Source organism: Spodoptera frugiperda, chromosome 3 (genome assembly GCF_023101765.2).
Source record: "Spodoptera frugiperda isolate SF20-4 chromosome 3, AGI-APGP_CSIRO_Sfru_2.0, whole genome shotgun sequence".
NCBI lineage: Eukaryota > Metazoa > Arthropoda > Insecta > Lepidoptera > Noctuidae > Spodoptera > Spodoptera frugiperda.
The window spans coordinates 10,227,718-10,255,680 of record NC_064214.1 but is presented as its reverse complement, the minus strand read 5'-3'; the positions used below and the strand labels follow the sequence as shown (position 1 = coordinate 10,255,680).

The 27,963-nt window shown below is 39.0% G+C and overlaps 2 protein-coding genes across 51 annotated transcripts in view; both read left to right on the top strand.

Annotated features, from left to right (window-relative positions):
- LOC118273938 (tropomyosin-2) overlaps positions 1 to 14,235 on the top strand; it is a 34,584-nt gene extending 20,349 nt beyond the window's left edge. For 3 of the 46 annotated variants that reach the window (XM_035591179.2, XM_035591172.2, XM_035591182.2), the window contains 6 exons: positions 98 to 215; positions 1,028 to 1,098; positions 3,642 to 3,717; positions 4,064 to 4,126; positions 6,241 to 6,310; positions 8,962 to 9,980. In XM_035591179.2, coding sequence (XP_035447072.2) covers positions 98 to 215; positions 1,028 to 1,098; positions 3,642 to 3,717; positions 4,064 to 4,126; positions 6,241 to 6,310; positions 8,962 to 9,839 — 1,276 coding nt within the window. In that variant the 3' untranslated portion in view covers positions 9,840 to 9,980. Of the gene's footprint in view, positions 1 to 97; positions 216 to 1,027; positions 1,099 to 1,738; positions 2,511 to 3,641; positions 3,718 to 4,063; positions 4,127 to 4,518; positions 4,582 to 5,421; positions 5,485 to 6,240; positions 6,311 to 7,131; positions 8,625 to 8,961; positions 9,981 to 10,847; positions 11,126 to 11,983 lie in introns of those variants that run through there. The other 43 variants (XM_050707859.1, XM_035591175.2, XM_035591183.2 and 40 more) reach the window with 31 other exon arrangements.
- A 2,412-nt stretch (positions 14,236 to 16,647) lies between these two features.
- LOC118273937 (tropomyosin-1) lies at positions 16,648 to 27,963 on the top strand. Of its 5 annotated transcripts, none has more exons than XM_035591170.2 (7): positions 16,880 to 17,047; positions 23,296 to 23,462; positions 24,622 to 24,881; positions 25,618 to 25,735; positions 26,030 to 26,131; positions 26,298 to 26,475; positions 27,700 to 27,963. In XM_035591170.2, exons 2-7 carry the CDS (start codon positions 23,349 to 23,351, stop codon positions 27,780 to 27,782), a joined length of 855 nt encoding a protein of 284 aa, XP_035447063.1. In that variant the 5' UTR covers positions 16,880 to 17,047; positions 23,296 to 23,348; the 3' UTR covers positions 27,783 to 27,963. The 5 variants fall into 5 exon arrangements, with proteins under 5 accessions (XP_050563811.1, XP_035447063.1, XP_050563813.1 ...); XM_050707856.1 differs by lacking the exon at positions 27,700 to 27,963 and adding an exon at positions 26,792 to 27,215; XM_050707857.1 differs by having other exon boundaries at positions 17,043 to 17,214.

Sequence of the window (27,963 nt, the reverse complement as noted above, 5' to 3'; positions counted from 1 at the left end):
TACTTGCATGTCTTCTAACAAATGGGTTACCCTTGACAACGCCCCCACCGTTAAGATACCATTCGATCATGTACTAAAGTTGTATTTCGTGGTTCAGCGCCCGTAAGGTCCTCGAGAACAGGTCGTTGGCCGATGAAGAGCGTATGGACGCCCTGGAGAACCAGCTCAAGGAAGCCAGGTTCCTCGCCGAGGAAGCCGACAAGAAATACGATGAGGTCTTTATATGGGAGTTTAGATGTCGTTTGGTTTGGCTTTTCTTGCTTGCAATACGCATGTAATGAATATTTCATACAGATGCCATCTGTTGCATCGTCTTGAATAATCGCATCGCCATTCTTCCATATTCGGTCAATCGAATCAAAGGCGAAGTTGATATCAACACTTGTGTTGTTTCCTTATTTACTGACAGTGTTGTTTTTCAAAATAACTCCATTGTTGTTTTTACATATGTTTTCCTCCAATGACCCTTTATTAAATTAAATTCAAAATGTTCCCTACTAAATGTTGAGGTGTGAATTTTCCAAGTGATATTAACCAAACCCTGCAAATTAACTCGTGTGAGCTTGATTTCGAGTTCGTTACGTCATTGAGCAAATAGTCACGAAAACAGAGCGATGATTCTCGAAAGTGGTGTATTATCGCTTCATGATTAGATATTGCTATCCATCTACGACATGTTTCCTTTGAAGACGTATTCATCATACGTTGATGCCAGATGTTAGCGAGCCAATAATACGTCCTAATTCCCCTGACATATGACCCTGCGTGGAGAAGTGAAGGCAGTCGTAAAAGTCAGCGTCCCAAGAAGGAATCGTATCGCGCCTGATCTTGCTCGGTTCGCCTTATATGGCGGACTAGCCTCCTTCGTCGCATATGTCGTTACATAAGCATTACTTCCATATAAGTAGGGTGTACTTGCTCAAGACTACGCCGTGACAGACATTAAACCTTAACGAATGACATACATGTTTGTTGGTGTCGATAAAGCTGTGATTACTGGTTGTTTAACGTAGTGTGGTATCTCCAGGTTGCTCGTAAGCTGGCCATGGTTGAGGCTGACTTGGAGCGCGCAGAGGAGCGTGCTGAGTCCGGCGAATCGTAGGTTTCCGTTCCATAGCGCCGACGGGCCACTGCCGCGAGGCCGCGCTAACATCACGCCGAAATAAGAATGGCACGAATAGTTTGCGCGTCTCGCTCGGACATTGTTATTTCGGCGTGGCACGCGATACTGGTCGTTAGCGCAGTGGTCCCGACGCGTTGTTTTGCAAGTTTTCGCCTCCGTTCTGCATGGTTGTTCATTTGCATTCTTAACATTCTGCACAGTAACCCGATTTACCTACATAGGTATTTCTAACATCGGCTCTCACTGTTATTCTTATTGCATGCCCATTCTAGGTCGCGTTCCAGGCGGAAGCTGCTCAACAGGACATTAAATTAATTTGCATTGTCATGACATTAATACGGTGGTGCCGGCTCGCGCTGATTGGGCCGGCAGCACTGCTTAATTATAAGGACACGGTGCAGATCAGTGACCCTCGACGTCGCACTCGAGCGTCGCTGCTCTCTAGCCGACTAAAACAAGGGTTGCCCCATTTCATGGATATTTCTTATGCAAATGTTTAACTATCATGTCCATGTGTCGACTAAACTTCTGTCTTCAGTGTGTGTATTACTTAAACGTGGCTATAGGTTAGGATGTCAGGAAATATGTGTGGTATAGGGCAATTTTCGTTTTCAGATATGCACCGCATTACACCAGAATTACTGGCCGTATGCGTGCCGCACATATGCAAGCGCACACATCACCTAACGAATACGATAATGCACTAGATAGCACTTAGATAATTAATAATGTTTTATTGAAAAAAGTAATATTTTAGAACTAAATGTTTTGGGACAACCCTCGTTTATTTTTTAATTATGTGAGTTCTGACACCGCTCTCGACAGCCCCTGCTTTGTGTGATCCTTGCTGACTTTGTTGTTTGTGTTTTAGCTCCGAATCACTGCTTTGCTTTTTAGTTTTAGCAGGACATCACCCGGATCTTTATGTCTGCACTTAACTTACAAATGTCTGCACTTGATAAATACGTGCACACCTGCTACGGACGAAAGTCCATTAACATAAAGTGCGAGTCTCGAAAGAGCTCGGCAAACACTATGGTAGTAAGGTTTCATTTTGTCGACAACTTTCTACTTGTCACCTAGTAATCTATTGTTAACTCATTTGGTAACTTCGTTAAAAAAATTAACTAAAAAAAAAAACAATCATTTGTGCACATTTCCATATCTGTATTTGAAACACAAACGTTGACACAAAGTTGGACACTTGTATAGTTGTACGTAGCACTGCACTGCGAAGCGCGTCGAGAGCGGTGCCCGGCTCGGTAGCTTAGTGTTGTGTGTGTGTGCGTTGGCGTGTACTAACGCTCGGCTGGTAGGTGGCGCGCAAGCTAGTGCTGATGGAGCAGGACCTCGAGCGGGCCGAGGAGCGCGCCGAACAGAGCGACTGGTGAGTACCGCTTCTCCACACGCCACCACGCGTCTACTGGCCTCCAATACTATTCAACTCAAATACTATATTAGAAGACTCCTAAACAGTTAAGCCGAATATACGCGTTGGTTCGTGTATAGAACGAGGAAATGTCGCTGTATCTCCAGCTGTTACTATAAGGTTTACTCATGTTCAAGTGGTTTGTTTTGAAGAATTGTTTGATAAATCCATTACTAAAAACAGAGTAAACATTATTTGAAGGCTACTGAGGAGTTGTTGCTATCGATAGAAGATCTATTGATATCAGCAGTTCCACACGACATAATCGAATTCATTAATGAGTTTGACGAAAACTCCTATGCACGAGAACATGCTACACTTACTAAGACAACGTGTGTCAGTGAAAATGAGAAAGTCTTCGCTTGAAGTAATTAAATTGCAAATTAAACTGTTATCTGTATGCGTTTCCATTATTTTCACTGATACATGCTGATAAATTGTATATATCGTAAGTTGCTGAGGCGATGATAATTGTATCGCTACCCAAGGCTTACCCACTTGAGATTTGCGATTAAAAAGTCGGATACACCTAAATTCATCGCCTTTGCGACACACTGCATGATTGTTTGATAGCTGCTTGAAATCCTTATCAGGGCTGATTTGATCATTAAATAAACGTATAAGGAATTCAAGTGACTACTACACATAACTAAGAATCATATAATTAATCCTAACATGCACGCTTCTTTTTTAATTTACAAGTGCTTAAATTACTAAATGTAAGAGGACATGTTTAAATTGTCAAATATGTCGGTCACTGATCAATTGCCCCCAGGTTAATTGATATTGATTAGAAGCTGTTAAAATTTCTAGTTAAATAGAACAAGTATTCATACATAGTAACTGTAACTGTATCGAACTAGTTAATTTTTTTCATCTTGAGCATAATTTTACTTTGATTTCTATTATAAAGGCACTACCTATTTGGGGGATTTCAAGTTAAACTTTGCAACTCTTATAGTTTTAAAGAAATAAAAAGTAAATCAAAACAGATTAATTATAATAATTATTCAGAGTAGTTTCAATTCATTGACATTTACGGTTTTATGATTACAGTAGAAGTTGATTGTTCTCCTTTCTGTTCCTCAGCAAAATCGTCGAGCTTGAGGAGGAACTCCGTGTCGTTGGTAACAACCTGAAGTCCCTGGAAGTCTCCGAGGAGAAGGTATTTATCTGTGATTTTATACATTACCTCATAAGCTAGGAAATATTCAAGCTAATGAATTCTATTCTAGGGATGATATCGAAGTCCCTTTTGATAATTATGATGTTATTTCAACAGCAGATAATAAATTCCGAATGATGCACCAACCCTAGAAATCCCTTGAAAGTATCGCAGTAACTACCTACTCATTGTTTTGAATTCCATTGAATGAATAAGGCTAGGACGAAGCAGTTGGTCTTCCAAGTAAATGCTAATTGTATGAATGATGCAAATGAAAGGACGTGTGTGAAATGTATAGTGCTCTCCCCATAATGTGCGCCGAGTAACCGTGTGACGTTCTACACAGGCCAACCAACGCGAAGAGGAGTACAAAAATCAGATCAAAACCCTCACCACCCGCCTAAAGGAGGTGTGAACTCGAACGAGATCGGTTCATATAAGCGAGTGTTTACGTTAGCTTGCCTAACTGCATTCTGCCGCACACCTAATCTCTATCTGATTTACCATTCGAGTTACCAGTCTTCTGACTTTGGTGATGGTAAATAGGATTAAGAGAGTAGTTCGTCTGTGTTCAGTTTTCCTCCATTTTGATTTACCTCCTGTTTGCTGTTTGAATGTTTTTTATTTTCTTTCTTTAACAGTTAGTCGCTGTAATATAGATTTAGTGTACTTTTTATCCGTTTATTTTTTACCAAGTATCGCGCAGCGTTGTGTGACAGTACAATACTGCAACACTGCGCGATGCCGCATGACTCAGTTTTCGCTGTTTTGTGTTTTTTCGTTAACAAATAATACTCGCAGGCTACGCAAAGAGAAGAGACATACGAGGGTCAAGTAAAATTGCTGGACGCTCAACTGAAAGAGGTAAACTGACAGCCGGACCCGAGGACTTACGTAGATAGACGGTTTCGGTTGTAGTTGCGATTCATGTTCATTGCCATTCAGTGTTTTGGGGTAGTACGAGTACGCTGCGCCGTGGACTATAAAAATGTCATCCTGAACAAGTAATCACTAGTTTTTTCTTAATGTAGTGGTTCATGTGGACATTTTTGTAAGTCCAAGGTGCGGCTTCGTAAAGGCTACGTTCGTTGGTGTAGGCCCTAGTGTCGAGTGGCTGACGGCGGTTGGTGCTTCATCTATGTATCTATGTACAAGACTATCATCTCCTATTTCTGTACTTGTGTAATTAAATACTTTCATACCTACCTGTAAGAACTGCGCCCGTGTTGTGATTGTACGCTTTTTATTATTTTTGGCTTTTGTAATTGTTTTGTTAAACATTTCGCCGGATTATTTTGATTCATACTTAGAAATATCAAAGTCACCATCTAAGTCATTGCCTACACATTTATCTTTAAAATCTTTAAGCCTTATTTGGTTTTTGGGATGTTGCACAACAATTACCCTTCTGATGTAATTATAGCATCATTATCAACATTTCTTTCTTGACATTGTTCCAGTTAAATATATTTCCAAGCGTTACTTGCTTAATATTTCCGTATAGTCCATGATTAGGAATTACAATTGCTGGATCTAGCATCCAGAAATCCAGCTGGAACAAAATATTTTCTACTATACCAAAGTTATTCCTCTGTCTGCGTCTCACGGATGCCATTTTGTGGAAAGTGTACAGTCACAACATGGCGGCGGCATGTCGGTGGCATGTCGGTTGCTTGCCGTTAGTAATCCGTCCTGTGTGGCTAGGCAATGGCGTCTCGCGAGCACGTCGAGGATAAGATCCACAGCCTCTCGCAGAAACTATCGCAAGTAAGTTGTGATCAGCACCTGGGGCCCTGGTCGTCTGAAACCAAAATATAAATAAATAAGGAAAAAAGAGTGACACGTAGTGTTTACATGAAGTCAATGCATTCACCGTTACTCATACAAAAAGATGATTGTATCGATTCAGATTAATACACATTAGTCATGATTACATTATTTGATATTTATAGAAAATATATCAGGTGTTTCCAATAATATCATTGTTATCTGCTATATTTGTACTGATGCATCACAAGACGACCAGGACAACTTGTTGGTTATGGGAATTTTTCTATAAATATTTCACGACCATTTGTTATAATTTTGGGTATAATGGTATTTTCGTATCTAGTGTTGTATCTTCACCAATCAGCACTTAGCAGCTTTCGGTAAAGGTAAATTGCATGTCGATTGTGAAGCTTTTATTGTTCGTAACATAGTTTGATATTTTTTTTATTAATAAATTGTAAATAGTTCTTTTTATGTAAATTTAAATAAAGTTTTTCTTGCATTAAAAATTAAAAGTAAAGTTTTTTTGGGATTTAAATTCATTGCATGTTTGATTTACTCTATAAAACAGTCTATTTTCTGACCGTATGACGAAATCGCTTTCGTCAACAAAAATGTACCAATATTTTTTAGTAAATCAATTATTATGATAATATTGAAAATATAAATACTTCTAACTTGTATTAAAAATAACAGAAAATAGGCTGTTTGACATATGAACAGAATTTAAAATAGTGTTACCGATAATTCCAGGCTGAGGCGCGCGCTGAATTTGCTGAGCGCTCCGTGCAGAAACTTCAGAAGGAGGTCGACAGGCTTGAAGGTAATCTATCATTTCTTCTACCAAACAAATATATAAAACCAGATATATTTCCTGAAAGAGACACGTATATAATTGTAGTACTTGTTCAATTCGTAGCGACAGATACAAAAGTCAAAGTGACATGTAATAATGATATTTTCTGATGCTAGTTTTCCAAGTTTTCAAGGGTCTCCAGATTATTACAGAGTATACAACGTACAGCAGTTTGGTTAAGTTCAAATATTTCACAAGTCAAGTTAAAATAACATGTTTGATAATAACAAAAGCTTTGAACATTTCGCACTTATATTTTTGATACCATCTCAGCCGTCATTAGATCTGGCTTAACGAGTTACGATGCTGTACAATAGTTTTTGAAGCTTTTTCTGTCGTTTCTGCTACAATCTAAAGCTTATTTTTTTTTCTTAATTTCATAGTAACTGTGTTAGTTTATTTTTTTTCGTTGCTCACTAAATTGTTTTTGGTTTATCGTGGTCTATGCACACTATGGTCTCTTAGATCGAAATTATAGAAATGTTTGGTGCACCACGATCCAAAATCAATTTAGTGCAATATTTTTTTGTTAGCATGACTTTTTAAGTGTCTCCTATCTAATAGACTGCTCGATCCTTTGATGTGATTTTTTTTCTGTAATTTTTAGCATGGTTTTATTATTGATGTTGTTTTTGCCTGTGCTGTTCGATTCAAATGTACAAATCGGTAATCTTGTAAATCGAGTTATTTTGTAACAATGTAGAAAGTGGTTACCGATGGTTTGTACGTTTGGAGCGAACGGCAGTGAGTTGTGTGTGTGACTGACCGTGGCCGCGTCGCCCTTGCAGACGACCTGGTGGCCGAGCGCGAAAAGAGCAAACTCCTGCAGGAGGAGATGGAGGCCACGCTGCACGACATACAGAACATGTGAACTCCCGCCACTCTCCGCCCCGCTCGCCTCACTCGCCTCGCGTCACACTCTCACTCGCGCCAACCACTTCACTATTGGCCTGCAATCGCATAGTGCACGGTGTGCCCCAAAAGTTTTATTTAATTGACATGTTTCCCAACTTGTTTTGCAAAGAGACCTAGTGAGTCGAGCGGGCGCCTAGATGTTATTAGCTATAGAATAATTGCCAGCCGCTTTTTATTTGTAACTTCAAAATCGAGTGTTTGCTACGAAAGCACTGCCATGTGCAATTTTTATATTACATCCACAAATTACTAATATTTATGTCCGTATAGTTGAAACGTGTAATTTGTTTATAGTCATTACTTTACGAGCGTGCCTGTTATGTCAATGATCGATATTTATATGACGTATGCAGTAATCGCTTCTCTAGCACTCTTAGTGTAAGGTATAAATGATAATATCGACATTCCAAAAGGGTCCAAAAATGTTATACGTTTTGCAACCAACTAAAAGACATTTAGCATTATTTATAAAAATGCACATAGTTTTTGTACAATATTTAAATTGTCTATGTATTTGTAGAACAAATTAGTCGCTGTATTCTGTTTCGATATTGTTTTTCACTCGAGGGATAGTGCATACAATACGTGGTATGCTATATTTTTCATATGCACTGTTTGCAATTTATTATGAACTTAATTTACTTAATGTTAGTGAAGAGATTAGATATTTTTATTCAAGAGTGACGGTAATAAAATAAATAATGATATTTATAGGAATATTCTTGCTAAATTGGAAATAATTGATATTCTATTATGTTTGAAGAATGATTTTCTCGTGTCATAATTGAGTTTGTTGTTATTTATTTAAATTAATCGATGAATACGTATGTTGTCAGCGACACCGCTAGACCACGCCTGCACTGGGCGTCGTTTACAATTTATTTTGGGAAATCACACCGTTACCGCATATATGTAATAATTTAAAGCATAAATATAGACGAATAATAAGATCGTCTATGTTATTTCGTAACAACGTAATGTTAAGTAATTGATATCGATTAATCCTTGTAACTATGAGAACTTGAACACGGAGTCGTGGTTACCTAGAATAAATTCTAATCTACACTCAAGTGGTGAGGTGTAGCGGTGTCGTCGACAATTGACGAATGAATAAATGGCGACTATCCAAGTAGTGCGTACAATGTGCTGGCAATACCGCGGAGTCACGCCCGCCGGCCGCGCGTGTGACGGGCGGCCTGCGGGTCTGTCCTACCCATACACTCGTCCCACGCATACAGAACGTAGGGAGTCCGTCTTTTTAATGTTATCGATTAATGAATTGATAGATAAGTTCGTGAAAAATAATTTAATGATTTATAAGAGTATTCTAATAAAAGTGTTTATGAATATATATTATTATTTTTAACTTGTTGTGTTTTTACTAACTGGTGTGATCCCTTGTGACATCCCTTCGACTAACGCCCGATGACGATTCTATCAGCTATAATGTCGCAATCATTAAATGTAATATAAATTCATGTTCATTATCATTGAATTGAATTCCGTTGATCACTTCGGGAAGTTCGGGGCGAACCAAAATTATTCGCACAAAACGAAGAGAAGCTCGATCGCGAGCGGACACGGAGCATTGTACATACCATCGTCTGAGGCACGGGGCATGGACCTGCACGTCCCCGTAGACTAGGTCGTGCTAACGCCCGCATGCGACCTCTGCTCGAGCTCTCACGCGCCGACTGACGCAGATGACCTCATCAACGAGATCGAGCGGTACAACGATATCGGCGACGACATCGACGACTCCTTCGTGGAGCTCATTCCCGGCGTCGACCCCAACGACCGCCAGATGGCCGTCATCCGCGAGGCCGCGCGCAAGGAGTACGAGCGCCTGCACCCCAAGGAGCCCACGCCGCCGCCCCCGCCCGTCGAGGAGCCCGCGCCTGAACCCGCGCCCGAGGCGGCCGCGCCTGCACCCGACGGTGCCGCGCCCCCCGCAGACGGAGCTCCCCCCGCGGACGGCGCCGCGCCCCCGGCCGACGGTGCAGCCCCGCCCGCTGATGGTGCAGCTCCTCCTGCTGATGGTGCAGCTCCCCCCGCGGAGGGAGCCGCGCCACCCGCGGACGGAGCTGCACCTCCGGCTGAGGGTGCTGCCCCGCCTGCCGAGGGTGCTGCTCCCCCGGCTGAGGGAGCACCGGCAGCTCCTCCCGCTGATGGCGCCGCTCCTCCTGCTGAGGGTGCCGCTCCAGCTGCACCCCCTGCAGAAGGAGCTGCTCCACCCGCGGAGGGAGCTGCTCCGGCTGCCCCTGCGGAGGGAGCTGCGCCCGCTCCACCCGCAGAGGGTGCGGCTCCGGCCGCTCCAGCAGAGGGAGCGCCCGCTGCTGCACCCCCTGCGGAGGGTGCTCCACCCGCGCCCGCGGCGGAGGGAGCACCGCCCGCCGCACCCGCCGCTGATGCAGCCGCTGCCCCCGCGCCCGCTGCAGAAGCAGCCCCCGCAGCAGCCCCGGCACCCGCTGAAGGAGCGCCCGCGCCGGCGGAGGCAGCCCCCGCGGCGCCCGCAGCGGAGCCCGCCCCGGCCGCACCGCCGGCAGAGGCAGCTCCTGCTGAAGCTGCGCCGCCCTCTTAGGCTTGACGGATCTTGGCTCGTTACTTTCGGACTCTATTTACTCTTTTACCGCGTCCCGGGTTCCGTGGTCCCGGTGTAATTATAGTGCGACATCCTCTCGGAGTTTATTTTTTATGTTGACAATAAATGTCTCAAACTATAGCTGATGGAATTTCCTTCCCCGTTTGGTCCCCGCTGGACCTCGCGTCTGCATGCGTGTGATATTGGCAACTAACGGTAGTCGAGCCGCTGCGAGTGACCGCGCCGCTGTCCGCAGACGATCTGATCGCCAGCAAGGAGATGTTCCACGAGATCGGTGGCGAGCTGGACTGCGCGTTCGACGACCTCGGGCTGCGCACGGCCGCGCTGCCCGCCGCGCGCACCTGCGACCGCTGCACGTGCTGCCACTGACCGCCGCGCGCTGCCCGCTCACATGCATTTACGTTACGTTACGACCGCGTCATCATATTCTAGTCAATCATTAAAACTTAACAAAACTACTACGAAAGCTTTCTAACTGAGTTTGCATGCTAGACTTCAACGAATTGGAACCTTACATTATCGACGTAAAACAAAAGCAAGCTTAATAACCGCGCGACCGACGCATGGCTTCAGAATAACATGGACACACACATGTAAGCATTTAATTTTTTCTACCTACTGCTGCTAAGCTGATATAATAGTGCGCTTACAGACGGATTATTAACAAGCAGAACTTGTGGCACTTCATGTAACACTGCAACATTTGTCTGCTGTTAAACTGAACACGTCGACTGAGGATAAGCCCATCAGCATGATCGAGAACGTGCTTGCGCATAGCACTGCCGACCAAGTTGCGAGTTGCGAGCGTACAACACTTCGCACCGCACCGTCTGTAACCGCCTTTACGCTGCAACTAATTTTCCATACGACTTGACTTAGGAAAGTTTATTTTACAAATGGAAACAGAGAAATTGCAGGATAATAAAACGTTTAGTTGAAATTGTGTTATGTTTGGACACGTGATGTAATTGTTTGTCCGATACGCAGACGAACTTGTCGCCGAGAAGGAGAAGTACAAGGACATCGGAGACGACTTGGACACCGCCTTCGTGGAGCTCATCCTCAAGGAATAAACTGTCACGATCGGTTAAGTTCGGTAACGTTCGGGTCCGTCCGGCACGCGGCTACTACCAGCTCCCGCCATTATATCCGAATACATTTTGTATTTTACTTTATATTTTATACTCCTAATTTAAAGTATTAAAATCCATAGCTTTATGGCGGTATTTATTTTCGAGTAATATAATAAATTAATTTATTACTTATGTTTTTCGTTTTATTTATGTATCCTGTAGAAAAGTATTTAGTACCTTGCTTTGAATGTAGATAGTAAATATGCTTTGTAGATAGTAGTAGACCAAGTAGTTGCTGCTGTAGTGTAGTGTAGTACAATTGGAGTAGCTAGATGTGCACTAGTCTTATTTGCGAAGAGCATGTTACTTTCAAGTAGGTATATTAAATGAAACATTGCAGTACCTTTAAAAATGTGTTAACTGACTTATATGAAATGCAACAAATAGATATTTCTGGAAGGATAGGATGTTTAGATATTAAAGGTTCTATTTCATGATATTATTCTCAGTAACAGCACAGAGTCTGTTTATCTTAATCTTGTTAGATCCCTGTATGACAAATTATGACAAATAAGCTTGCCACTACTATTTCTTGTCTAGATGCTCTATGAAGCACTGGATTTTACTTTAAGGGTCTTTGGTATTCCTTTGAGTAATGATTATGAAGACTAGAAAATCTAGAAAATTCCCTAAATAATGGGGTTTGACATATTTAAAATAGTTTTTAATTACTCAATTTAGTAAGTCGAGTTTACCAACTATCGATGTAGTAAAGGGTTAATAAGACTGCTTTAATTAGGTAAGTAATGCGTTTATTTTTATCTTATGTTACGTACTGTAGTTTGTAGATTTCAACTTACTTTTTAGTTGCGTGCACTGCCTGATATCATTTCACGCAAAACATTTTATTTACATAAACCAGAAATAAATGCTACGTACAAATATTGAACAAACATCTCTGTAATGACCCTATAGTTGTGAAAATAATAAAAATAACTGTTTACTAATTACGACACGGATATGTTACTAACCAACTAACGTTACTAACAGACGAGGTGGTGGAAGAGCGCAGTAAATACAAGGCTATAGCGGAGGAGGTGGACCAGACGTTCGCAGACCTATCGGGGTACTAACTACACGGCGGCCATCTTGGACGCGCACGCCATATTGCGGAGAAATGGCGGGAAGACTGCGGGCGCACTGCGGTGGATTGTTGCTTCAAAAACGTGCCTATTATGAAAGAACAACACATGAAGTCTTACAAACTAATATCCAATTTAATTAATTATGAAAATAGATCAGTGTTCATGTATTGTACTTTATAATAGACTGTATATTCTTTGCACAGAACTCAAGTTGAGAATGGATGTCGTTTCAACGATAGTTCACTTTGAATGTTATGTTTTGCGGCACTTTGGATGTCTCTGATGAATTCTTAGGACTGCTTGATTAGGTACCGTTCGTGTTATAATGAATTTCAATAAGAATGTGATGAACTGAATAGTACCTAGTCTTTGGCGCTGTGTGGAATCTGTAAGTAGATAAACATTTCTTGAAATGTAATTGATAGAATGATGCGATTGTTGTTTATGTGTGGGCCAGAAGAGAAAGTCTCAGACAGAAGACTATGCATTAAACTATGTGATTGTTCTCTCCTCTCGAGAACTTATGCTTACCTTAGAGATTTCAATCGGTACCTGTAATTTTATGCCTTACCGTACTTAACGGTAATAAACAGTTGTTACTTCTTATCAAAACAACTTAATAATATAAAGAAACGGTTGCATTTTTCAAAATTAAGATGTCCAGTTATCATTGTTACCAAAATGTCTATTTGTATAAATATTTTTGAGACTTGTACAATTATGTAGTTTAGTGTCGACGAATATTACCGAACTATCATTGAAATTACTTTTTGGATACTTACTTCCATTGGTTTTTATGGATTAGTTTCATGTGGGGATGTCTCTAAACATTTTTCGGCTTATTTGCTCTGGATATGAACTATTAGATCTGTTAGATCGCCATTTGGCAAAGAATAAATGGAAAACAGTAGTTACATTGTTGTGTAGGGTTTAACTAAGGTAAAAGTAGGTCGATAAACTACCCAGATTTATGAAATGTGTGCCTGTGAAAAAGTATTAGATTTGGGTTGCCGAGGCATCGGCTTGAGGAGCAAGAGTAGGAACGGGGTGGTTTTTAGTCAGTAAGGGTTTCACGTACTCCCTCTCGCTTACCCAAGACGGGTACGGAACCCATTGCCCTAAAAAACAAAATGATTTATAACCTGCCTACATCAAAATTGTCACCTGAAAGATGTACGGGGCTACGACTCAGAAAGTAATTTTTAGATTAATATTTAGATATTCATAATGTCTAAATAGAACACGTTAGGCCATTCTAACTATGGACCTAAGACCTGTGTCTATAAGCTAAAGTAAAGTAAAGAAAAAAATATTGAAAGAGAACAATTTTAAAGTTTCGTGAATAAACAGAAAGGTGAATTTCCAACATTCAAAGTATATTTGCTTATACTTATATTGTAAAATCACTACGAGACGGTTCTCGTGATGTTTACCCAAGGAAAAGTACTGGATAGGTATGTAACATGAAACTACTGGTTTTTCCATTTACTCAAAGCGTTCGCCTTAAAAGTAGTCCAAAAGCTGTCGTAAACTGAATTTGTGCAAAGAAATTATATATAGAAAGATAGACACAGCTATTTTATTACTTCAAAGCTCACTTTTATGTAGCATTGAATGCGCCTAATAACACTGCCGAAATTATGTGTATATGCGCCGCGAATTTTTTACTACAGTTTTTTATGATACGTGTAAAACATAGTCTTATGAAAATGTGTAACGAGATTTTTAATTTGGGTTTAGGCTCTATTTTTAATGTCAGTCACACTTTGAAACACATCGATATTGTTTTCTTCCATCCGTAAATGTGACTTATCACAGTAGCATAAGGTTTACAGTAAACAATTGCCATAATATTGGAACTGATTTGTGTTCAATTCACAATCAAAGTGTGACTAGAAACATTCCATTTATTTATAAGTACCATACATTATACAATCAATAGATTTGAAAACTTTTGTACTCGATTATTTAGCTTTTAGATTTTGTACAAGATGAGTGTATCGTCAATTTATTATGTACCTTATTTGTATTTGTGTATGCTTCATACTTCAGTAAGTCCCTATTCTTGATTCCAGTAAGACTTTCATAGCTTCAGAAGAAGTACCTATCAGCGCTTTAAACTGTTCACTCTTGTAAAATAAAATTTATATGAAATTATTTATTGGTGTTTTATTTTACGTCGATGTGTGTGTGCAATTAATGAGGTATGGACTAAAAGAGCAGTTCTTTACAGACTAAGAACTGAACTACACTTGGGTGCAAAGAAATGGAACGTTTTAACTTTTTCATTACTTAATAAATATTTTCTGGTACAAGTATTTTATTAACTAGTAACGTATGTAGTATGAAAGATTATTTAATTAACTTTAAAATGAAAGTATTATTTTTTATAATGAAAAATACCACTGCTCCGTTTCTTTGCTCCCAAGTGTAATTTAGTAGATCTAGAAACATGTACCTAAGTATTAAGTGATAAATGCAACTGAGACCGACATTGCTATAACAAAGTTACATTAAATTGTAGCTATAGCATAATAGTTTTAAAAACATGTCTAATTAATTCAAGGAAACTGACATTTAGACACATTGGTTTTGATGTTTTGATCTTTAATAGGTTCTAAATATTTTTTGTATTGAAAATGCTACGAAATCTCGTAGTAACTCGAATGAATATTTATATTAAATAGTGTACATTTAACTATTTTTTTTACTATTTAAACAACAGCTGCTGGCACATAATTATTTAAACCTAACGAATCACTCCACGTTGTTAGTAAGTCAATATGTATGTAAGTCCTTAGTAATATAAAGAATATACAAGTAAGTATACAACGTGTAACAAAATACCCATATACATCAAGAAGCGCTGATGAATACAGGTTGAATAGAATCTCTACACGAAGTTTCAGCTTAAAATACGTTAAATATTTTTTTTTACCAAAATACTTGATATCGCATGGTTCTTGATTTCTAATCATACAAACATGTCACAACACTACAGGGATCACTCGCGAATATTACGGAACATTTATTCTGTCAATCTGATCGCCTAGTACCTGTCTACCCAATTTTGACTCCCGCGGTGGTGCGATTTGAAAAATTCATAACTTGGTACCATGAAAACATGCGTTTAAAAAACCCTTCCCGTATCGTTTGTTATGTTATCTAGAAGCCGTGCAATTGCTATGTATACCCCCTTTTTGTTACACGTTGTATAATAATATTGTAGGATCTACTTATCATTAGATTGACATTGATAAAAAAAGGCTACGTTGGTTTCTGTAGTCGTATTCAAGTATGCTACGTCGTGCTACGATTCTGCGTAGCAGCGTAGCAGTATAAGGTTTGCTACGTAAAAGGCTATATAATTATCTGTATTCTGAAATTGTTAAGTTAATAGATATTTTTTACGGTGGTAAAATCAATCACTGGCTTCTCCCGCATTGGGCGAGGCGAGAGGGAGTGTCAGACTCTTACTGACTAAAAACCCGCTAGGTACTCCACAGCTCCGGATCAGGCATCAGCCCTACTGGGCCCCATTTTTGGTGAAGTTAATAGTACTTTAAAGATAAAAGCCAGTACTGTAACTAAATCAATGTAAGTTTTTGTTTTTAATTTCAGTCGAAGTACTGAATAATTAATATAAGTTACACCTGGACTTTTACAAAATTGTTTATTAGACAGTTTTTTTGTAAAGATTGATAAAATATAAACAGATATTCTACGAAGAACAATGGACAGAATTATAACACAGTTATTAATAGAACCACCAACCTGTTGGAATCCCAGTTATTTCTCAATTCAATTTAATGAAACACTATTCAATTAGAGTTAAATATTTATCTGAGGTTTACAATTATATGCTTATTATGTAACTAATCATTTTTTATTTATTATGCTCTATTTGTCTTTGGGAACTTCTACCAGAAATTGTAAACAATTTTTTGAGAGGAGTACGATGCTTAAACTCATTTTTACCAAGTCATTAATAATAAGGACCGACTTGCCTGTAAAATACTTAACCTTACCAAAAATAGATGCTAAATAGTGTTAACCATCTATCAGTCTGCATGCAATATAACTTGGCTCGTCTGTCAATCCATCAAGCTCGCCCAGCTGGGCCACCTCGCCAGCCGCTACCCTAGTGACATTGACGAGTTGCCCTTGAACCGCCCGAGGGTATTTAGAGTAACAACTTGTCTGATTCTATCCCGCACACTGTCTAATGCTGTACCTGATAAAGTAGAACGAACATATAATATCAGCATCATTCCAGGATAGTCTAAATCCGTCTCTGTCGGTTAGACACCCGGTTTGCTTCCATAAATTACATGAGTGTTTCAGCTTTCCATTGATTGTGATTTATATTCAGAAATGGACATCGGATGGTGTACGGTGTCCTATTACCCGCGCCCATTCTATTCGTGAACTCAGATCGAGACAACTGAATGGAATATCCAACAATTAAACGCCAAACAAACGCAAATCATTAGTAAGCCAAACACCAATCGTTTTGCTGTTATTAGTTTTAGATGAAAGCCGCGTGTCGATCTCAATGGAGTGTGGTATTACGCTAAATATAGTGGGGTCGGGCCGGATGGCTCGCGGAATTTGGGAAATCTGCAACACGAGTGTAAGCGTCGCGTGAGCAGGACAGTGCCACCTGATCGATATAGCCGGCATTGACAGCGAGAGGTGTCTTTATATCAACGATCGATCAATCTGCTCGATATTCACATCCGCCGACGTCGTCGCAGGCTCGTCTGTTAGCGATCGTAGCAAAAATAGTGGTGTAGCTGTGTGTGGGAGCGTGACGGGTGGCGGTCGGCATGTTCGCTGCGATTGCGATGCTGGATCGGAATCCTGGATTTTTGGCACCGAAAATAGTCGGGTGGGAGCGCGGCGAAACCGCGAGGGCGGGCGCGGCGCAGTGCGTGTCGCTCCGCCGTGTGAACAGCCCGCTCGTGAGGTGAGTGCAGCGGGCGCTCCGCCACGCCGGCAGCTTGGATACTTCACCCGGCCTGCCGCCACACCGCCGCGGCCCAGGACTGTGCCAGACTGTGACACAAAGTGCCCTCGTGTGTGGAGTATCCAAGCTCCTGGATTTTGACTCCGGCGATCCTGTGCTTTTGTTCTGTGATACGTTGTTCTGTATTCTCTGGCTCGGGTTGGCATATCTGTAGTTAGTAAGCCAGTAAGTCAGTGTGCATTGAGTGTGAGTTGTTGCGGGTAGAGTCGGGCGGTGCGCGCGCGCGGCTCACGTTTTCCATGGATATGACTCGGGTTTCATCGTTCGCGCGTCCTCGCTGAAAATAGTGAGTCCCCGCGCGCCGCCCACGCCGCGCGCTCTCACCGCTTGTAACCTATTTGCGGCATGCCCGAACATCAGTATTTATTTAGCAAGATGAGGAAACTCGTCTCAATTTTTATTTAGCCTCAGTCGTGGCCCATATATCGTGTAATTAGGACGTTCGGTCCGCCACGCTCTTGTTTACTGATGTTCGGTTTCCGATTACAGCTCAGACTGGCCAGCGTTTGGAAGTTGCTGGAAAGTCATTGACACAATGGATGTCGATGGATGTTTAGATTTAAATCTAGGACTAGTACTAGAATAGCTGTTATATATTTAAATCACATACGTACGCTCTACCTACACATGTTTACATTCGACAACACATACACTTAAGATTTGACAAGTATAGGAAGTTAGAATAAATACTAGGTATTAGTCACTAAAGTAGAACATAAATTGTTGGCTAACCGAAGCATGGCACTAAAAGTTTTTACTATGTAATCATAATACCTGAAAGTGTTCGTAGACAGCTATTACTGAAGTCGACATTTAATGTAACAATGTAACTTTAACGTTTGCTACCTGTAACGATAAATCAGGGCGGAATTGAATTATGAGAGATGGCGGTAGTTATGCGAGCACGTCATTGCCGGCGCGCCTGAAACTGAAAGTTGGCACATCATCAAAGAGCCTACTATTACATGCAAGCTGAACTATCCCTGAAATTCAGTGTATAGTTACAATTATAGCTTTCTTAATAACTAAGTATTTTAATGTTTTCTTCAAGATCGTTTAAGAGTTTCATTTAATGGAGTGTCTAACGAGACTTTTTAACATAATGACGTAACGACTTACCACGCAATATAGATATCTGTATTTTTCGTCTATCAGGAATCAACTTACTCTAATTATTTAATTACAATGAGATGACGTCATCTATTGTGTTTCATCTGATACTCTCAGACCGATGTTTGGTTCTTCGACATTGCAAAAATTCCTGAAACATTTTATGTAACTTTGACACTTCGATCTCGGAAAGTTTTTAATGTTTTTATTACACCAGTAAAACGTTGATTAACTTCAAAATTATTTGAATACAACACAATATTTTGAGTTATTGTTTGTATTAACTTATAAACTCAGCCGACTTTACTTAGTAATTGTTAAACTTTAACAGTTTTGATACTTGAACAAAACAAGATTAGCCTCCAGGCGTTTGACTTTTGACAGATAACTATGTTCTAGATATTTAACAATAACTTAAGTCTAGATATCTTCTTGTTTATAAACTTAAAATTCGACAAAAACTAAGGTTCATAATTCATCGAAACAATCTTTCAAATGGACTTTTAATCGACACACGATGGAAATCGAGACGCAATTCAATAACGATATTTACTTAAAAAGAAATAGATTTCTTTTCGATTTCAAATAATTTCAAGTTCATCATTTGTTTTGTTTTTTTTTATGAATTAAGTGACGTGTTGCTAACGTATTGTTTATCCTTAAATAAATAAAAAATACACTGAAGACATAATTAAGTTACAAATTAAGGTACTTAATAATTTTATTGGAATGAAATGACGATTTTAGCCAAAGACTGCAACTCACATTTTTATATTGAATCTGTTGATGATGTTTGATTGCCACTTGTAGTCTTTGATTTTGTTATCTTTTGAAGTTTAACTGAGTTATGGCTGGAACAGAACTGACAAGCTTTCTCATAAATTGAAATCATCAAAGCTTTCATGTTTTTGAATGGTGGAACTTAATGAATAATAAAATCAATAAAGTACCTATAGGTTATACATTTCTTTGAAACTGAGAAACTTTGGAAAAACTACCATTGTTGAATAACGACAAACACGTTTCCAAATGAAATTGAAAGTGAAAAACAAACTACTCACATACTAAGTAGAAGTTAGTTTATAAAAGAGACAGAAGTTAACTAAGAAGAACATTTAAAATACGCACAGAAACTATCTACAGTGATCCCACCATGTTAAAGTATAGAGAATAGAGCCGTAATCATTATGATTATAGCTCTTAATATCAAAGAAATACAATCACATGTAAATAATACGGTAACAACGACCCAACATCCATTGACAACCAAGTTAGGTAAAACCGTAAACGATACATAAATTAGCGTTAGTTCTAAAATTCCTGGCTTATATTTAGTACGGTGCAACAGCTGTAGTGATGTGAAAACACGGTTATTTTAGTGAACAATATGTCGGTAGCGTTGTCAGTTCGCCAGCAACACGTCACCGCGCGGCAACGCGCGTTATTTTCGCAACTTTACCCGATCGCCGCGTGCGCAGGTTTCTGGTTCGTTTTACACAAATTTAATGGCCGCCAGTAATGGACGTTAAAATGGAATGTTTGATTGTGTTTTTGAATTTGAAAATGCTATTTTCAAGAAAACATGGGGTTTTAAAAGCGTTTATAACACTAATATTTTGAATTGAAAATCAAATAACGATGAAATGTTTGCTTTGGTAAATCAATCAAAAGCAAACGAAAAACCTCAAAAACGACGAACGATAAGTTTGTTAGCTATTTACTAAGTACATTTGCTGACAAATAAAAATGTATCTATAAACTTTCACCACAACGAAAAAAACTCAAAATCTCAACGGATACAGTCAATTACAATACAACGTTTACCAACACAAGAACACACACACATTGAATAACATTAAAATCTGATTACACACAGACCTATCTCACAATTCTTAATATACACAGCATCTGCAAGAAAAGTGCCCTTGAAAAGATCCCCATCATTGTTAATTTGGTCTAAAAATATTGACGGAACCCCATTCCTTTCTCTATTGTAAACACACTAAGCTGTCGATGCTCTCATCTCATGGACTAATCAATACAATACAGTGCAGCTGAGAATATATCGGCTTAAGTTAAAGCTTATTGGTAAACATAAAACGTTATGAAGTATTCCTGCTTTGTTGGTGAATTTTCTCCTTCTTTTCATGGTCTTTGTTCCAACTAGTTATAACTTCAATTTTCTTTCCAAAATCATCAACGACACAAATGATATTTGTACACATATCTATAGGTTGTCGTAAAATTATTTTTTCCTAATCAAAAGTTAAAAGTAAGTTTACGAATGAAAATTGAAGACTGCACGTGTAGCGGGTTTGATTCCCGCACGGAGCAAGTCTTTGTGTGATCCACAAATTGTTGTTTCGAGTCTGGGTGACATGTGTGTGTGAACTTGTATGTCAACACACGCACCAGCCAGGAGAAAATCCTAGTCCAAATATACCCTAATTTTAACAGTTATTAACTTAACAACGAGCTTTTTCTTATTTGATTATTGCTCATCAAAATGTATACAATAACTTTCTTAAACTCAAACACAAACAAAAATGAAATAGCATCTATCTAACGTACGTTAGACAAAGTATGTCTACACAAAGTATAGCATCTCCATCTCTCTCTCTCCACACGAGGATAACATACAGAAAGCTGATACATCCGTCCGTTATAAAAACAAATAAGCACATAAGAAACATACACCCTGTATCTACGGTCGTCGCCGACGCCAATCTATTTAAAAAGATTTACCAACCCGATACATTCTATAAAATGTGTAAACATGGACGTCATTCATGACATGACGTCAGACCATAGTTAAACACCCACTCTAGAAGCAACCATAGATACAGAACATATTTTTAAACGTGATGAAATGTCGAAGGGTTTTGGTAATTAGTCGACACGATTTGTTATTTAAAATGTTTGTTTGTCAAAAATTGGTGGAAAAATAATGAGTTTTTACTAAGAGAGAAACTGATATTACATGTCCTATTCAAACTTTGCGTTCTTATAGTCCCTAGAAATATTCCTCAGCATAGACCATCATAAAGTATCGACTACAAAATTATCATGATTATTGATCTGAATCGAGATAAAAATCTATCGCATAACGCCAAACGTATCTTCAAGAGCATTATTCGACCAATCGTTCAGTCGACTTTTCGTTAATCGACCAACTGTCTTTCGAAGTAAAATTATGGACCCTTAAGAGACATTAGTATTGTTAAGTTATAACTGCTAAAGCAGAAAGTCACTAGGTTAAAGTTAATGGAATTGTAATAAATAAAACAAGAACTTTGACGGCGCTTGTTAGGCTGTCGACACGGAGTTTGTTCTGCAAAAGTTGCTCGTATAAAATGTAGAATAGTTATTACATTCTATCTAATTTAAATATTTAATTGTTAAACAACAATTTTGAAAAAAAATATGTAAATATTTTTATGACAATAAAATATCTATCCAAGTTAAAATAATGTTTTAAAGGTTTCATAGGTAGAGTAAACAAACTGTTTCACTCTATTTGAGTGCTTTAAAATAAAGATTGATGCTACCCAAAATATAGACCGACATATCCACAAATCACATTTCCTACACAAATATTTTCACCCTTACGTCTCAAAATAAGGGTAAAGAACTCCCAAATTCCCAAAACAGGGGTCCTACACTAATATTTCATCAGAGTATGTGTGCCATATATTTGTAATTAGGTTGGAATATAATTTTGAATCAGGAACGTAGACCCAATAATTGTGCGCTACATCTGGCGACTTGGCACGCTGCCATATTGAATAGCTACAGTTTAAACTTTTGAAATTGGAATTGAAGTTCTTTATTTTTATTTTTATAGAAGTCTATGGAAATGTTTCTGGGTTGCCTGCTGTATGATGACGCAGTTATAACTTGTTAGTTTAATAAAAAAAGTTTAAAAGGATATTTTTTGTGATTGCAGATGGTATCGTATTTTATAACATATAAAATTACATATTTTCACTAACTTTTTACTTCTACTATTAAATAGAAAGTCGAGATGTAGTTTCGTTACCCGACGCTGCAGACTGCCTAGCAAGTTACCGGGGCTCCGACTCGAAAAGCAGGAGTAGGAACGGGGTGGTTTTTAGTCAGTAAAACTCTCACACTCCCTCTCGCCTCGCCCGAGCCGGTGAAGTCATTGGATGATTTCTCCCCCTAAAAACGACCTACTTTCGTTAGATAAAAACAGGCAAAATATCCTATTTCTACTTAATAGTATGTAAGAAAACTTTCCATGATTAGAAAAAGCGTACTAAAATTCAGTCAGGTATTAACTCACGTAGATAGGTCAAAACACTCAACTAGAGTATTTTGTTGACATCCAATATAATCTTAAGATCCTAGCGATATGAGATTTCCTCTCACGGCGCAGTTTGGAGTAGGAACACACAGCTAAACATACTACTATACATAACCACTATATCATGGCCTCGCTTTGTATGACCTTTTCCCACATTCGACGGTCAGTTTATACTGGTTTGCTTAGCTTGATGTGTAGTTCTAGGTACATACTAGTAGGTATCCAGTGCTTGCTGTATTGTCACGATTTCAATTAACTTTCCAGTTATATGTAGTACCGTGGCAGAGTGCTGGGGCTTTATTAAATCCCCAGCTCGTACACGGAAACTTGTTCACTGAATACTATTCAGTTTTTTATGTTTTTAGGGCTTATACCGTATACGTGATTTTGTATGATGTAGCGAAGTAACGAGAACAACTAGTATTAGAACTCGAAACGGGATATTTACCTTGTTTATCTGTGTCTATGAGTTTCCGATATTTCGGCACTGTTGCAAGCGCCATGATCACGGATGATTTAAAAACTTATGTAACGAGAACAAGTTAGTATAGATATAATAGACAAAACAACAAGTGTTTTGTCTATAGAAAATATGGAAATACGTCAAAACGTATTTTAAGAATCAATATCTTGATACCTACATAGATAAAAAAAGAGAAAGCCAACCCGAGCCACCTACATTTAAGCAAAGAAAAAAAACAAAAGACCATCGTCTAAAGTTCTGTTTTTGAAAACAGCATTTTCTTTGCAGGCCGTAACTGGCGTATTTTTTGACCGGACCGTTAAAGACACAAAGCCGCCACCATGGACGCGATCAAGAAGAAGATGCAGGCGATGAAGCTGGAGAAGGACAATGCCATGGACAAGGCTGACACCTGCGAACAGCAGGCCAGGGACGCCAACCTCCGCGCCGAGAAGGTAATACCAAAATATAATTGTATTTTGAATCTGATTGAAAAAGAGCAACCTATAGAGCTTTCTTGCACGTTCTTCTTCATAGTAATCTACACTTTGGAACGAGCAAATAGCTTCACTAGAGGACTGACCGAGTTTCTTGCCCGTTCTTCTCCATAGGAATCTACACTTTGGAACGAGCAAATAGCTTCACTAGAGGACTGACCGACAGACAGACGTTATTAATATTATTATATTTGCTTTGACGTTCAAAAGTGCCCATCTGAAATAAAAACTAATTTTGACACAACTGCTCATATTGATAACTCTGGGACTATTGTGCTAATATTCATTTGGGAGATTCTATCAACAAGTCCAATTGAAAACAAAACATATGTCCAGAAATTTCCATATCTATTTTCTTGATCAAATAAAAACCGTGGAATAAATAAAGCCAAAAAAATTGCGGTACAAAAGTATCCTGTCTGTCATCTTCAGTGTTAATATTATATTTATTCAGGATAGTCCCTTTTATCGGTTTTCTCGGCTCCGACAGTTTCTTTGGGATAAGCGGCTCAGAAGGTCGGGCAAAAATAAAAGATGTTCCATGTTTTTAACGTTTAACGATAAATTTACTTTTTACCAGGGCTCTCTAGAATCACGACAAATAAATCTGGTTTAATTTAATAGACTCGTTCCATTTTTACCCACGCACGAACTATTTTTAGTCGTTAGAGAGAAATGTTAAGAAAAAATTCCACAATTTCGATAAGTATTACAATTTCTTCGAACGGGTCTTATGTTAACATACATAATTTCTTGTTTTCACATTATGCTTGGGTTTCGGGTGATATTACATAATATATGGAAATTTTCCGCAATTCCAAGTAACGGATTTCCAATGTTTTTTGGGATTAGGACTACGTTAATGATTCAAGAGAGGGAGAACGATTTCAGAACTCAACTAAAGATTCGGCTCAAGAGAGGGAAAACAAGTTCAAGACTGAAATGAAGCTAAGGAATTTCTTAAGGGTCAATACTAGACCTATCACGTTTAAAAAGATTCTCCTTTCTTCTTTATTGTCATACGCTAGACAAACAGGTGATCTTATATTCCCATAAAGAATATTATCTGCATGTGTCATCAGACTGCTACTAAACAAAAGACACCTCCTCCTTCCAGGTCAACGAGGAAGTCCGTGAGCTCCAGAAGAAGCTCGCCCAGGTGGAGGAGGACCTGATCCTGAACAAGAACAAGTTGGAACAGGCCAACAAGGACTTGGAAGAGAAGGAGAAGACCCTCACCGCCACTGAGGCTGAGGTCGCTGCCCTCAACAGGAAGGTGCAGCAGATTGAGGAGGACCTCGAGAAGTCCGAGGAGAGGTCAGGCACCGCCCAGCAGAAGCTGCTCGAAGCCCAGCAGTCTGCTGACGAGAACAACCGGTAAGGTTCATTTAACTTTGCACTTTACCAACTCTCGCGCGACTTCACTCGCTACTCGGTTCCTAGACTTGGTGTGATGTTTATAGCCTCTTTGGATGGATTATTAGATTTGTGTCAAATATTTTTTTTTATTACCAAATCGACTTTTAAATCTCATACCCCGTCATCATCCCTATTCTATCAACCCCAACTTTTTCTTTTTATCTTATTCCCATGACCGTGAAATCTGAAAGTTTTCTGTAACGCAAGTCGTAATTTCGCCGTCTGTGTATGATTTATTAAGAACGCAACAGTTGGGTAACGTGCCCCGCTATAATTAGATACAAGCTCTGAATTTCAGATTAGCTCATGAAATATTACAAGTTCGTGAAAAATATAAGAAATGTTTACATAGTTCTTAGTAATGTAAATATGAAAACATCACGTTCTAATGTTTCCTTGAAGGAGTCGGTAGAGGTCGTGCCTTGTTTCATTACATAAACTTCTAATTTGGGATTTATCATGTGATAAATTTTTTTCCGAGGCGATTTTGTGGATTAGGTTTAAAAATCATGGTATATTAATTTAATCCGTGGCAAAGTTGTTGCCGATTAGCAGAAAATAAGTCATTAGGACTAATTAAATTAAAACATGAAAGGTGAAATAATAGTGCTCGATACCAAATTATATCAAGATTTGGTTATTGATGATTTGTGGGACAACACGGTAACTTAAACATTGTTTTGTTTGTTTCCAGTATGTGCAAAGTGTTGGAGAACAGGGCACAGCAGGACGAGGAGCGCATGGACCAGCTCACCAACCAGCTGAAGGAAGCCCGTCTGCTCGCTGAGGACGCCGACGGCAAGTCCGACGAGGTGAGACTCGAAAGCAGTCATTAAGTTTACCTACGACCATTTTTTCTTTTAAATTTATCTAACGTCACTTGGAGTAAGAGAGAAACACATATGTATCCCATCTACCACGTTTAGCTGTCATATAATTTAGTGCATAATTAGGAATGAAACTTAATTTTAATCGATCGTCATCAACATTTAAAACAGTAACATGTAAAAATTTCACAATAAATCCAGAGAAAAACCTCATTAAAACATTTAACATTATCATTGGACGTTGATCGAAATTACAAATGATGTAATTTTGATGCTCAGGTATCACGCAAGCTGGCCTTCGTTGAAGACGAGCTCGAAGTCGCTGAGGACCGTGTCAAGTCTGGAGACGCCAAGATCTCAGAACTTGAGGAGGAATTAAAGGTAACACCCGTTTTATATGAACTTAGCTTCATGATATCACATAAATTTCTAAAAGACTAGTCATGAACATGTTAAAATAAATTGTGAAGTATTTCATCATTGATGAGATTGCTCATTACAAACAAAAACAATAAATGAGAATTAACGCCACGTACTTGTGCCCCAGGTCGTAGGTAACTCCCTGAAATCTCTGGAAGTATCAGAAGAGAAGGCCAACCAGCGCGTCGAAGAGTTCAAGAAGCAGCTGAAGACCCTCACTAGCAAACTCAAGGAGGCCGAGGCCCGCGCCGAGTTCGCAGAGAAGACTGTCAAGAAACTGCAGAAGGAGGTTGACAGGCTCGAAGGTACGACTCTAACCACACACCAACATACTCTAGTAACCAACGAGATCGACTTAAATCTATCACTAAGATACAAACTAAGAAACACTTGAAAGATTCAACTAAACAAATCTAAATATCAAGTAACGAAATCTTCTATAATGATAACTTGATAACGATTCTAACAAAAAGAGAATACTATGGCTTCTCTTGATGCAAAAGCTTTTTAATCAAAACTTTTCTAATAAAAACTCATTATTTTTCTTTTAACGTTTAAGTCTAGAGGCGGGATAAAGTTGGTTCGTTTCGTAAGTTGTTATCAAATGACTAAATTTTACAGACGCATTATTCAACGAGAAGGAGAAATACAAGGCGATATGCGATGACTTGGACGGCACATTCGCCGAGCTGACAGGATACTAACCAGCCCTTACAGCACATAGTTTAAGTCAATACCGTCCGAATCACATCACCTTAAAGTCCATTTTGATACGCCACCTTGCATCGTCTCGCCCCTGTACAAGTTCATTGTTTAGCCCGACTGTAGATCGCTGTCAGAACGAGTTCCATACATTTCAGTCTCTTAAACTGTTTCTTCTAACGCCTAACCTGCTCGCTGCCTGCAGGGTTGTCGACATGTACATGTATATTATTATATGATATGTCCGCGACCCTGCAGGGGCGTCGTGTTGAGCCCTGCTTTGTCTGTTTGTGACTAACATGTCTTTCGCTTTGCTGCTACCGTCGCGGACCAATGCTTCCAAGGTAATGTTGGTTCTTTCATAATCTCTTAATTCTATTTCTATATAAAATTATCTATAAAGCTGTCGCTTGCGCCATAAATGTGTTATAAAGAACTTCCTAAAGAAAGTAACAAATCCTAATTACATACAAAATAAATCCTAATCTTATCTTCTTTAACTATCTCTTCTTTCTTCCTTTTTTAACTGATATATATTTTAGATTTAGGTTCCATTTTCAGGAAACCTTCCCCTATTAGTCTAGCATTCCTAGAACCAGTAGGGGGCTTGAAGGGAACTTTTATTTCTCTTTATTGACATTTTCATACACACTTTAAGTCTAAGAAGACTTAAACCGGATTTTATTGTTAAGAACTTAAGGAACTTCTTATTGTTAAGAAGTTTCATAATCATTGGAGATTGTTTGAACGACTTGAAAGTTCTCTATAAAGCCCCGTGTTCATGGACAAATAATTTAAGTTTTCTAACATGGTTCTATGTTAAACAGATGAGCTTGGAATCAACAAGGACAGATACAAGAGCTTGGCCGACGAGATGGACTCCACCTTCGCTGAGCTGGCCGGATACTAGACACCCACTCCTTCCACACATTCACACACACACAAACAACACACGTACACACACGCAGCTCGCTGCCACCGACACACACACACTTTACAAGAAAACAAATACGTTTGTACACGTGATGTAATATTTATTAATATATTATGTAAATTTATTTACGATTTTCAATAAAATTAATTTATAACAA